We start from the raw sequence: 13,285 nt of genomic DNA, 5'->3' as shown, positions 1-13,285 counted from the left end.
TGATAGATCCCACTGAGGCCATGCAGTGTTGCAGGAGCTCGGTCCTTTCCTAAGTTTTGCAATCCAAATTATTTCCAGTGGGTTAAAAGGCACCCCAAGGTAGAGTCCTTGGGAACTGAGGAAGCCTACTGAGGCCATGCTTCCAGAAAAGTAAAGAAGGTCCATTACCAAATCCCCCCTGACTCCTGGGTAGCGTCCCACGCAGGATATGTCAGAGGTTCCTGTGTGTCAAAAGCGACCAGAGGCGTCCCTCAAGATATCGCTATTGATCACCATCCTGCCTTCCCTAGAAGGCATTCCTGCCCTAAGAGGCCCTGGAGGGGTGCCGGCGTCCCTCCACTTCCCCATCGCATCCTAGGCTACAGATGGGTGCCTGGTGAATGGACTAAAACGCTTGTGCCATGCTATCGTATGTCCTGAAGACTGCATACTGTTTTGCCATATTAACCCACAAAAACGCTAGAGAAGTTTTGGCAAGGGGAAATTACTCAATTTCATAGGCGGTTTGCAGAAGACACTGACGAGAAACAGTAAAGACTGAAATCCATCATGGTCTAAGCGACATTCCAACACATGTGGTCCGTACAGCCAACTTCCCTAGGAAACGGTCCCCGGTTGCGTTTTAATTCAATCGGGTACTGGTTTCGGCCGGCTCCCAGTGGAGGTCCCGCGGCCAGAAGTGGCTAGACCGGGCATGTGGAGGGGATCACATTAGATCAATCAGGAGGAAACCTCACACGGGAGTCTTAAGATTGGCAGCCGTCCTGGTGACTTAGTTGGCTGTCCCGTGCCCAAGAGAGACAACTTTCTATAAGAACAGGAATAGAGTGAGGCCATCAAATTTCTGGGTCTTATTGCCATTCCGGCCAGGGTACTAGCTTACAGCCAAAAGGCAGACGCTCTCCTCTCCGTAGAGTAGCCACGGGCTAGAGGATTACAGCCTGAGCAATTGACATGCAAGTGTTCCAATAAGACCATACTCCTTGAAAAGCCCCTGAAATCAGAGTAAATGGAAAGAAAGTACTCACCAATTTTGCACCGAAGCTCAGAGTCCAAATGTAAAGACTCACAGCCCCACGTTGGGCGCCATATGATGAAGTTCTAGAACCTAGGTGAGGTTTGGTGGGCTGAGGTCCGGAGCCGATGACCAAGAAAGAATTCTTGAGACATCTTTGGTGCAAAATGGTAGTTTATTAAAGCACGGGGACAGGACCCGTGGGCAGGCAGAGATGCGGCCGCCCCGGGTTGTGAGGGGTGGTTGGTTATATACGCAGGAGTTGGGTAGGTGAGGACAAAGGGTTATTGGGGCAAAGAATACTATCAGGATATTGAAGGCTTAGTTACTATTAAGTAAAGACAATTGAGAGTCTCCTGGTGGAATGTTACATTCCTGCCATCAAACATCCTTGTTAATGAGATTTAGGTTTAGAAGAAATTTAACTTTATTTGCTTTTCCTTCTACCTCCGCCTCCTTCGGTTTTCATGGAGGGGAGGATGACATTAGGCTTGAGAAACTGAGTTCTGTGTCTTTGGAATTTGGGCTATTGATAAGGTAACTTCTTTGTTTGTAAATCTCAAGGATATTTGCAAACCAAGGGAGACTCCTGTCTTGTAGGATTGTGATCTTAGCAAGTTAACTATTTATCATTTTATGGCAGTCAGGGGTGCCAGAGGAATGCTACACATATGGAGGGGAGCGGATGAAGGGGGGGGTGCAAGGTGCCAGCTTTTGCTTTGTCCTCAGCCAGCCTCCTGCTCCCTCATCAGTACCACCCCTGCTTAGCTCCGATCTTGGATTATTTGGTATTGTTGCAGGATGGCAGGGTCCTTGTCTCAGGGAGTCAAAGAATGAATCTCATGGACAGAAAAGGGTGAAGTGAAGTGAAAGTTTATTAAATGAAGGTGAGAGCAGAAAAAGAAAAACTCTCTTGGGGGCCCTGGGTGGCACAGTCAGTTTGGCATCTGCCCTCGGCTCAGGTCATGATCCCAGAGTCCTGGGATTAAGCCCCAAGCTGGGCTCCCTGCTCAGTGGGGAGTCTGTTTTTCTCTCTCCTACTCCCCCTGATGTTGTTCCCTCTCTCCCGATGTCTCTCTCTGTCAAATAAATAAATCTTAAAAAAAAAAAAAAAGAAAGGAAGAATGAAAAAAAAGAGAAAAAGCTCTCTAGAGTGAGAGGGGTCCCAAATGTGTTGCTACTAAGGGTTTTAAGGGCCAGTCTTTTATTGAAAACTTGACCAGGAAACTTGTAGCCTTGAGATTTTTCTGCCATCTTGGTTTGAGCAGGGACTATTGGTAGCCCCATTAATGACTTACCTCTTTGAGGTCTGGTCATTTTCTATGATTTTAGTGTAGCCGCCAATGAAAAATACTCCCTAATATCCAGGGCCAGGTGGTCTGCTCTATTCCCTTACCTATTTTTCACTCTGTCTTAGAGCTTCTGCCTGCCAGGAATAGTTTCCAGCCTAGTGAGGGGCCCCCATCTCTCCCTGCCTATACCTTAACCCTTTCCTAACTCAGTACCACTCTATTGTCTCCTTTCTTTTCTCTCTCTCTCTTTCTTTCTTTCACATCAAGATCAGGAAAATAACATTGATTCAATACTATTATATGCTCTACAGACCTTATTCGGCTATCATCCATACTTCCACTGAAGTTCTTTATAGCAGAACGAAAACCAAGTTCTTATCCAGGGTTTGGTTCTGGATATCATGTTGCATTTGATGGTTTCAAATCTGTTCAAATCTGAATTAGTTTCTCAGGCTTTCTTTGTCATTCCTGATCTTGGCATCTCTCTCTCTCTCTTTCTCTCCATTTCTTATGTCTCTAATTGAGAACTAAGGGCTGGTTATTTGCACAGTATCTATCAATTTAGGCTTATCTGATGTCTCCTTAGGGTCAGATTAAGGTAATGAATTTTTGGCAGGAATACAATTAAAGTGATGTTATGCCCTTCTCTGTGCATCGTCTCAAGTGACACAAAATGGCATTTTATCCCATTATTGGTGATATTAACTGGAATCACTTGATTAGGCTGGTGAATACCAAATTTTTTTTTCACTGCAAATATACTACTTTATGTTTGTAATAATTTAATACATTTTAGGGAGATACTTTGAAACTAAGTAAATACCCTCTTTTCTACCAATTGTTAGTTTTAGCACAAATGATATGTACTTAAGTCATCTTTATTGTGAAATATAACACACATAAAAATGAGTACAATATATACATAGAAAGGCATGAATTATAAATTATATACCTGTTAATGCCCCTGGTAATAAAAATAGAACATTTCCAAGCACCTTGCTTGCCTCTTAAAGAGTTAAAACCCCGTTACCCCTCTAAAATTAACCACTAGTCCTGACTTTTATTGCAATCATATAGTTTCTTTGTTATTATTATTTTTTGTGACCCAGGTGCTCATCTTTAAATACTGAAATTTAGTGTTGTCTCATTAAAATTTTTTTTTCTTAGAGGCAAGGGACAGAGAGAGAGCACAAGCACTTGTGCAGGGGATTGCTGGGGGCAGGGCAGAGGGGAAGAGAGAGAATCCCAAGCAGGCTCCCTGCTCATCACAGAGCTGACTCAGGGCTCTATCCTATGACCACAAGATCACAACCTGAGCCAAAACCTAGAGTTAGATGCTTAACTGACTGAGCCACCCAGGTGCCCCTCATTAAAGATCTTTTAAACTAGAGAAGCCTGGGTGGCTCAGTCGGTTAAGCATCTGCCTTTGGCTCAGGTCATGATCCCAGGGTCCGGGGATGGAGCCCCATATCAGGCTCCCTGCTCAGCGGGGATTCTGCTTCTCCCTCTGCCTGCCACTCTCCTGCTTGTTCTCTCTCTCTGAAAAATGAATAAATAAAATCTTTTAAAAACCTCCTAAATTGTAGTACAAAACATATAATATAAACTTTACCATTTTAAACATTTGAAAAAACACTTTTTTTTTTAAGTAATCTCTACACCCAGTGTGGGGCTGGAACTCACAACCCCAAGATCAAGAGTCACATGCTCCCCAAACTGAGCCAGCCAGTTATCTGCATTTTAAACATTTTTAAGTATACAGTGCAGTAGCATTAAGTACATTCACCTTACACAACCATTACTACCGTACATCTCCAGAACTCTTTCGTCTTCCCAAACTGCAACTCTGTATCCAGGGCCAGGTGGTCTGCTCTATTCCCTTATCTATTTTTCACTCTGTCTTAGAGCTTCTGCCTGCCAGGAATAGTTTCCAGCCTAGTGAGGGGCCCCCATCTCTCCCTGCCTATACCTTTACCCTTTTCTAACTCAGTACCACTCTATTGTCTCCTTTCTTCTCTCTCTCTCTCTTTCTTTCTTTCACATCAAGATCATTGATTCAATACTATTATATGATCTACAGACGTTATTCGGCTATCATCCATACTTCCACTGAAGTTCTTTATAGCAGAAAGAAAACCAAGTTCTTATCCAGGGTTTGGCTAAGATAACTCCCCTTTTCCTTCCCCCCCACAACTTCCAGAAACCACTCTTCTGCTTTCAGTTTCTAAGAGTTTGCCTACTCTAGGTACGTCATGTAAGTGGAATAATACAATATTTGTCTTTTCATGTCTGGCTTATTTCACTTAGCAGAATGTTTTCAAGTTCTATCCATGCTGTGGCAGGTTGGTATCACTCTTAAGTCTTTTCTTGTAGTACCGAATTCCAGGGAGTTATGGATTGGAAAGAAAGCAAGAGGGAGGAGAACCAGGAACCCTGGAGTCACTGAATGAGAATTTTAAAGAGGAGGGAATCAGCAACACCATCATATACTGTAAAGGTCAAAGCTAATGAGGTGATTTGACAAGAAATTTTCAGAATCGATTATTAACAATCCTTTTTAGAGTAACTGCTTTGTGCTCGGAACTGTACAAGGCACTAGGTTTATGGACGGAGAAGTCAGATTGCAAAGGATTCCAGAGTTACTGGTATGGAGAAAGCCAAGTTTGGAGGGAAGTAAAACAGAAAGCCTGGGAACTTGATAAAAAGGTAAAATGGAGAGGAGATGCTACCGGGATATGGATATTTGAATACTTCTGAGGAATAATCTCTGAGGAATAATTCTGAGGAATAATCAGGGTAAGGATTGCAATCTCCGTCAGTATTCAGATAGGCAAGGATTCCACCTTCTCCCTGCACCCCACCCCAATACCACAATTTTCTGTTTCTGTTTCCAGGTAAGTGGCTCAGAGTGGAGTTAAACTCTTCAGACTGAAATCTGAAAAGGTGGAAGACAGAAAACTGCAGCTAATAACGCAGTCACAACTGTGTTTGGAATTGCCTATTTGAGAGAGACTCAGGCTGGTAAGAAGGCCTATGGTTGACTGGCTGGCTGGAAAATGAAGCTAGCCGGAAGGGGGCAGTGTGCTCTGCTCATGTGTGCTCCATTGCTTCATCTGTGGCAAATTTGGGGCTCTGGAGAGATTAGAAAAGTGGGTAAAAATGTACAAGGATGACAAAGAAAATGTGATTTATACAAGGGCACCTGGCTGGCTCAGCTGGTAGGGCATGCGACCGTTGATCTCAGCGTTATGAGTTCAAGTCCCATGTTGGGTGGAGAGATTACCTAAAAGTAGAAAAAAAAAAAAGTGATATGTACATATAATAGAATACTATTCAGCCTTAAAAGGGAAGGAAATTCCTATACATGCTTTTAAAATTACAATATGGATGAATCTTGAGGATATTATGCTAAATGAAATAAGCCAGACACAAAAGGGCAAATATTGTATGATTCCATTTATATGAGGTACCTAGAGTTGTTAAATTCATAGAGACAGAAAGTAGCATGGTGGTTGCCAGGGGCTGGTGGGAGGGGGGATGGAGGAGTAACTGTTTAATGAGTACAGAGTTTTAGTTTGGGAAGATGAAAAAATTCTGGGGATGGATGGTCGTGATGGTTGCATAACAAAGTGAATGTACTGGGACATCTGGGTGGCTCTGTTGGGTAAGCGTCTGTCTTTGGCTCAGGTCATGATCCCAGAGTCCTGGAATCGAGTCCCACATTGGGCTCCCTGCTTAGCAGGAAGCCTGCTTCTCCCTCTGTCTGCTGCTCCCCCTTGCTTGTGCTCACTAATTCTTTCTCTCTCTCTCTGACAAATAAGTAAAATCTTTTTTTTTTAAATAAAAGTGCATTAGCTTTTTTTTTTTTTTTAAGATTTTATTTGTTTATTTGTCAGAGAGAGAGAGCGAGAGAGAGCGAGAGCAAGTGCAGGCAGACAGAGTGGCAGGTAGAGAGTCAGAGGAAGAAGCAGGCTCCCTGCGGAGCAAGGAGCCCGATCTGGGACTTGATCCCAGGACATCCCAGCTGCTTAACCAACTGAGCCACCCAGGCATCCCAAATAAGCAAAATCTTTAATAAAAAAAGTGAATGTACTTAATTCCACAGGACTGTACCCTTAAAAATGGCTAAAATAGTAAATGTCATGTTATATGTATTTTATCACAACAAAAAAAATTGAGTAGGAGCAATGTGGCAAAATGTTAATGTGTGAATCCAGGTGAAAGGGTTTATGAGAGATCACTTTACTATTTTTATTATACTATTTCTTCAAGTTTTCTGTTGCTCTGAAATTCTTTTCAAAATAAAAAGTTTACTTAAAATGAACAGGAGGCAGTTTTATAGAGATAAGATAAAGACCAATGGGCTTGCTTCTACTGCCTGGGTTGCAGGTATCAAGTCTGCCAGGCTCGTGTTAGGAAGTTTATATAGTACCATAGGCAATTATTGAGTACCTTAAGAAATTTTCTCTCACATTTTAATTACATCATCACCTCTTTGTTGACTTAACTTCTTCATAAGGATGTAGAGTTGACAACTTTACAATTTTTCCTCTGTTTTCTTCATATTATTTTAATTATTATGAATTCCTAGTACACTAGGGACTGTGTTCAAATTCTAAATCTTACTAGCTCTAAGACACTAATGCAAATTATTTCATCTCTCTAAGCTTTAGTGTCCTCATCTGTAACCCTCAGAGAGTATGAGGCTTTTAGGTGGGAGAATGAATGGAAAACAGAGCACAATCCCCGCTGCATAGTAACAATGTAATATGTGTTATTAGTTAATTATATCATTGGTATATGACTGGACATGATTGTATAGGTCCAAGTGCAACAGAAGGTATCCCAGGGGTCAGAATCAACTATACCTTAAATGTAAGTTGAAATGTAATACTTTAATATTGCAGCTTAAAAGGGATCTATAATAGTTTTTCATTAAATTCAGTACTTGTCATATCCTCAGTAAAGTTCTCTGCCACTGAATGCCCAAACTGAGTTTCCAGATGAAAACAATAAAGCAAATTTAAGGGTTGGTATATTCACAGACACCACAGTGTCTGTGAGGTGGGACTAAACCATCTGGGATTCTTTTGTTTAGAGAAGTCTGTGATGAGACCTCAGAAAAAGACTAACAGGGGCATCTGGGTGGCTCAGTCACAATCTCAGAGTACTGGGATCAAGCCTCTCATTGGGTTCCCTGCTTGGTGGGAAGCCTCCTCCCTCTCCCACTCCCCCTGCTTGTGTTCCCTCTCTCGCTGTCAAATGAATAAATAAAATCTTAAAAAAAAAAAAAGACTAGCAAAGGAAGTATATAGCACTTATATTTATTGTTTGATTGGCTGAAATATATTATAGAATTATTGGACTAGATAATTCCAGCCTTATGAAAATTTATCCAGTTTTTAAAATTACCAATTAAAGACAATAGAAGAGGAAGTAGCTTTAAGTTCTAGAATAAAGGATTTAGATTAGATGATTAGAAGAAAAATTTATGACAATGAGGTTTACTAAATTTTAAAGTGAGTTAACATAAAGTCTGATGGGGTTTTCTTGTCTTCAGAGGTAAATTAGATTTCTCTCTCCCTGAGGTGGCTTAGGTAAAGATGCACCTACAGGTAGGTAGCCCAACTGATGGTCCTTGACAGCCTGAGTCAATAAAGGTCTTTGGCTCACCTAACCACAATCAGTCACAGTCTCAGTGGGTAACCATCTTGCCTGCATTTTCTAATCTTCTTGGGTGATTTAATGATTAATTTGTTATACTGGCTACCAAGGAATTCAGTTTTTTTGGTTTTTTTTTTTTTTTTTTTTTTTTTTTTTACACACAGAGAGAGAGAGCCCGTTTACATGCTCACATGAGGTGGGGCTGAGGGGCAGAGAGAGAATTGTAAACAGGCTTAAGTAGTGGTGGCTTAAGTAGGTAGGCTGCACTCCCCAGTGTGGAGCCCCAGGGTAGTGCTCCATCTCATGATGTTGAGATCATGACCTGAACTGAAATAAAAAGTTGGACACTTAACTGACTGAGCCATCCAGATGCCACTCACAGTTTTTCTTCACAGTTTTATTTAGTAATAGGAATGGCTCAGGTTTATTTATTTATTTATTTATTTATTTTTAGCTATGTTTATTGAGGTTCAGTTTATCCTTTTTGGTGCACAGTTTTGAGAGTTTTAACAAACATATATGGTTGCTTTTCAAATAATCAAGAAAGACTGTTTATTTATGTCTTGCTTGGGGAGGGATGCGATAGCAAGACAGAAAAGAGCAAATATATAGTGACTTTTGGGGTATTTTTATGAAAATCGAGGTCAAGATTTGCCTACAGTAGGAATTGACTGCTTGAGCTCTCACAAGTGGAACAGATGAATTCACTTAAGTCTATCTCATGTTGTTAATATTGACCTGCCCTGGTCCTTTTAGAATTAAATTTATGTGGTCACTGGTCTTCTGCAGCATTAGGAGCGGAACAAAGGAGGAGTCAATTATAAATGATTTTGAGATTAAGAAGTAGGTGGTGTCTCTGTGTGTTCTATTCCATTTTTGTTCCACTAGTAAAACATACCAGGGACTCTAATTATATTCTAGTTACAGCAACAATAGATTCTGGATTTTTCAGGATAGATTCATTTCAAAGATTCTGTCCTGTTGTTTCCATAAGTAACGTAAACTCACATGATATACTTTGGTTGTTGGCTTAAAAAATGTGATCACTGGGGGCGCCTGGGTGGCTCAGTGGGTTACGCCGCTGCCTTCGGCTCGGGTCATGATCTCAGGGTCCTGGGATCGAGTCCCGCATCGGGCTCTCTGCTCAGCAGGGAGCCTGCTTCCTCCTCTCTCTTTCTGCCTGCCTCTCTGCCTACTTGTGGTCTCTCTCTGTCAAATAAATAAATAAAATCTTAAAAAAAATGTGATCACTGTAATTTATAACAGCAGGGAGAAGACTGGTTTATAGGAAGCTCCACTTCCTCTTAGCCTGTATCAAGTGCTAAACTGGGTATTTACAGGGTTGGAAGATCGTGGCTGGGCTGTACCTAAGTCATTCTGAGCCTGGGGTAGAGAGAAAGAACTACCTCCTATTGAATGCCTGCTATGTGTGTGCTTGGCAGAGTGTTAGGTGATTTCCCTGTTGACAGCTGCTCTGGCTAGAATTCAGTTCCAGATGCAACCACCACTTAAATAAAACAAAACACGTATTCCTCATGGTGTCTAGTTCATTAATACAAGTCACAGCTGCCACACCCTCTATAAGACACTGGCACCATAATTAGGTTACTAGAGACTCTTAAGGTTTGAAGGGATCTTTGAGGTCATCTAGTTAAAGGGGTGGCAGCTGTTCTCTTCACCTCGGAGTCTGCAAATCAATGTGCTCAATTCTCTCAACGAAGTACAAAAAATGTCTGGGGATATACTCTCCTTGGGCGTCAAGTTCATATAAAAGATAGAACAATGATAAGCAAACGTGAAGCTCGAACTATGTTCCAGACTGCAAAAGGCAATAGGGACCAAAAAAAAAAAAGAATTTTTTTTTTTTTTTTTTTTTTTTTTTTTTTTTTTTTTTTTTTTTTTTACTGGGGCCCTCAGACAATCATATAAAGGAAAACAACAACAGCAGCACAAACAAAAATCCTCCTAAAACCAACCCCAAACTGGCGGAGACGTAATGTGAGGGCCTGGAATTCAGTCAGAGGCCCACATAAAAGGATCCTGAGGGACACAGGTAAAAACCCAAAGCATCCTCCTTTTCTTTAGTTTTAACAGCTCTGAAGTACTAGGCATCCTGGATCCTCTTCTTCACCCTTTTATTAGAAAGCTGGGGAACCCTCTCCTTTTCTATGGAAGAGGATGATAGAAGGGGCCTCAAGGTGCAGGTGCGATAGGAAACAGGTCTTTTCTCTTATGTCTCAGTACAAACAATTTTCCTAGAGGCAGGGGAATACATTTCACGCCCTCTCAAGGTCCCTTCGGTTCAAGGATACTGTCATTCTCTGGCTGTACTAGGGGGAGGGCCTGCAACGTCCAGGCTGCCATGGAAACACGCCGCGGTATTCCTTTTTCTTACGTGGGGCGGGGCACTTTGCCTCAGCCACCAATTATCCACAGGGTTTCTTGAGTGGCGGACAGCAGCAGCGAATGGGCGAGCTGATACTCCGTGACGCGACGGGAAAAGGGGGAGCTCGCGGCCGGCGGCGGCGGTGGCTACAGCGGCGACCTGGGGATCGAGCTGGAGGGAGCTGGGGAGCGTGCAGGGACTTCTAGCTCCAGCGCGAGTCATCTCCCGCCGGGATGCCTGGTACTATTTGTAGAAAAGTGGGGATGCAATGAGCTCTGAAGGCTTGGGTTTCGGGTCTGAAGGGATGGCTGACCGGAGGGGGCGGGGTGACAAGCATGGCGGCGGTGACGGGGAAAGGGTTGGAGGGCCCTGAGAAGGGGGTGGGGAAGCAGTAGCTGGGAAGGCTGGGTGGTCTTGAGGAAGCGTGAAGGGCTGTGGGTGTTCTGGCGAACAGAGATTACAAAGCAGCCTTTTTGGGGGGCCATAGAGGCGCCATAAGGACGTAGGGAGGGTTGTGGGGGATGGAAAAAGAGGCGGGGAAAGAAGAGGTTAGGAAGGGGAGGAAAGGCTGTCTACGGGGAAGGTGATGGAAAAGAAGAGGGAGAGAAGGATTGGCAGGCTGATAGTAAATAACGAGGAAATTAGGCCTTGGGAGGTGTGATAGGAAAGTGCTTGCAGCGATTATAAATATAATCTAATTAGAGCCCTAGACGGGTCCCCTTTCCTAGTTCTTGTACTTCCGCCCCATTATTTAAGCTCATACTGCGTGAGGAAGGCTAGTAGGTTACACCGAACTGATCTTTTGTTATTCCATTCCAGGGGAGCAGATGGACCCCACTGGAAGTCAGTTGGATTCAGATTTCTCTCAGCAAGACACTCCTTGCCTGATAATAGAAGATTCTCAGCCTGAAAGCCAGGTTCTAGAAGATGATTCTGGTTCTCACTTCAGTATGCTATCCCGACACCTTCCTAATCTGCAGACACACAAAGAGAACCCTGTGTTGGTGAGTGATACCTTGGTTGGAAGTGATTGAGGAGAAATTATTTTTCATTTAATCAAGACCAATCAGCAAACATAAGTACTTAGGAGATCACTATCTTTTGGATTAAAATTGGTTGTAAAAATGAAATCAACACATTCACAAAAAGTATGCCTCATTTTGGATTATTTCATATATAGTGGGGATATTAAGTATGTATATTTTCTAGGATGTTGTGTCCAATCCTGAACAAACAGCTGGAGAAGAACAAGGAGATAGTAATAGTGGGTTCAATGAGCACCTGAAAGAAAACAAAGCTGCAGGTGAGGTGTTTAAAGTTATTAGTCCCTTTTGCAGGAGTGCTCTTGTGGAGCTGGGTGGATCTAAACATGTGGTTGTGGTGAATGTATATAAGGAGGTTTAGCACAGTATTTGGTGCATAGTAGGCACTCAAAAAGTTGATTTTTTAATGTAGCTGGTTAGATTGGATTGTCTGCATTTCTAAACTTGCATCGAAGTTTGGTGGTAAATGCCTTTTATACTAATACCCAGTTATTTTTTTCAGAACCTATGGATTCTTCTCATTTGGACACATGTAGTTCCATCAGTCAGGTCATTGAACAGTTACCTCAGCCAAACAGGACAAGCAGGTATACTAGTGTTGACAGGAATTTATTTAAATTTATTAATGGATGAATTCTTTCATTTGTGCCTATTGCCTTATCCCAAGGGTAAAAGGATTAATCTTATTTTTGTGAATTAGAAAGTGGGATTTGAGGATTGTATTAACTAGTACATTAATACTGATAGCTAGAATCTCTTTTGTAAAGGTAATAACATTTTTATACCTCTATTATTTTTGTGATTTACTTTATGCATGTAAAACAAAATAAGCATTTTTCATTCTTGGCATAGATATGACTTAGTAGGAAAAAAAGCATCAGAAAATATTTAGATATATATATTATCAAAACTGTTAGGCTTGCTTTTGATGTACCAACTAAATTATCTTACCTTTAGAACCACAATGTTTAATTCATACCCTAAACAGTGTTGAATTTTTACCTTGTCTTATCTTTAGTTTTATATTGTCCATTTATTGAGTTTATCCTCTGTTAGGCATTAGTTGGATGTTTGCTATATAGTCCCATTTAATTTCATCCGTAAAGTAGCTGTATTGTGAAGACTTTTTATTATTTCCATTACATAAAGGGGGAAATTGATGGGTGAGGAAGTTAAATAACTTGCTGTAGCATACATTGGTTGTAAGTGATGGCTGAGCTTTGAACCCTCCTGACTCAAATGCCTTCTTTCTTTTTTACTACTCAGTACTTCTTAATCTTCCTTCTAAAATCTAAGATCAAAGGAGAACTTAGGCAACCTCAGGGACCTTGTGATGGCAGGGTAGAAAAGGGAGCAGTCAGAGAGGAGAATGTTAGGTTGAGGTGGTGAAAGAGTATGGTTTTCTCTTAAGAAAAAAAAATTCTTTTTAAAAAAATTTCTATTTAATACTCTGCACATAAATTTTTTCTCCCAAATCACCAGTTGGATACTTTAGAACAAGCTACAAATTGGTGGGTTTGTTTTGGCCTGCAGGTTGTTTCTGTTTGGCCCAAACATGGTTGTAAAATAATTTACATTAATTGATAGAATTTTTATTTTTTATTTATTTTTTTTTTATTTTTTTTTAAGATTTTATTTATTCATTTGACAGACAGAGATCACAAGTAGGCAGAGAAGCAGGCAGAGAGACAGAGAGAGAGGAGGAAAGGCTCCCTGCTGAGCAGAGAGCCCTATGCGGGGCTCGATCCCAGGACCCTGGGATCATGACCTGAACCGAAAGCAGAGGCTTTAACCTACTGAGCCACCCAGGCGCCCCTAATTGATAGAATTTTTAAAAGGGGAGATTTTACATAAAACTTGGATTTTCATCTTCTGGCATTAGCAG

At 41.6% G+C, this 13,285-nt stretch overlaps 1 protein-coding gene and 1 long non-coding RNA gene across 6 annotated transcripts in view; both read left to right on the top strand.

Annotated features, from left to right (window-relative positions):
• Positions 1 to 5,640, top strand: part of LOC123388316 — a 33,219-nt gene extending 27,579 nt beyond the window's left edge. Inside the window, exon 3 of the long non-coding RNA XR_006602875.1 lies at positions 5,202 to 5,640. This is a non-coding gene — a long non-coding RNA (uncharacterized LOC123388316). The remainder of the gene's footprint in view (positions 1 to 5,201) is intronic.
• A 4,820-nt stretch (positions 5,641 to 10,460) lies between these two features.
• TP53BP1 (tumor protein p53 binding protein 1) overlaps positions 10,461 to 13,285 on the top strand; it is a 78,183-nt gene continuing 75,358 nt past the window's right edge. For 2 of the 5 annotated variants that reach the window (XR_199297.3, XM_004751242.3), the window contains exons 1-4: positions 10,462 to 10,597; positions 11,177 to 11,361; positions 11,567 to 11,660; positions 11,903 to 11,987. Coding sequence is in view for 4 of the 5 variants with exons in the window: in XM_004751242.3 (XP_004751299.1) it covers positions 10,591 to 10,597; positions 11,177 to 11,361; positions 11,567 to 11,660; positions 11,903 to 11,987 (371 nt within the window). In the remaining variant the exon portion in view is untranslated. Of the gene's footprint in view, positions 10,598 to 11,176; positions 11,362 to 11,566; positions 11,661 to 11,902; positions 11,988 to 13,285 lie in introns of all 5 variants that reach the window. The other 3 variants (XM_013055468.2, XM_004751240.3, XM_013055469.2) reach the window with 2 other exon arrangements.

The sequence above is a fragment of the Mustela putorius genome, unplaced genomic scaffold (assembly GCF_011764305.1).
Source record: "Mustela putorius furo isolate JIRA1106 unplaced genomic scaffold, ASM1176430v1.1 tig00003898_pilon_pilon_pilon, whole genome shotgun sequence".
In the NCBI taxonomy this organism is placed as follows: domain Eukaryota; kingdom Metazoa; phylum Chordata; class Mammalia; order Carnivora; family Mustelidae; genus Mustela; species Mustela putorius.
Note: the sequence above shows the minus strand (reverse complement) of the source record. Positions and strands in the feature narration are given on the sequence as shown.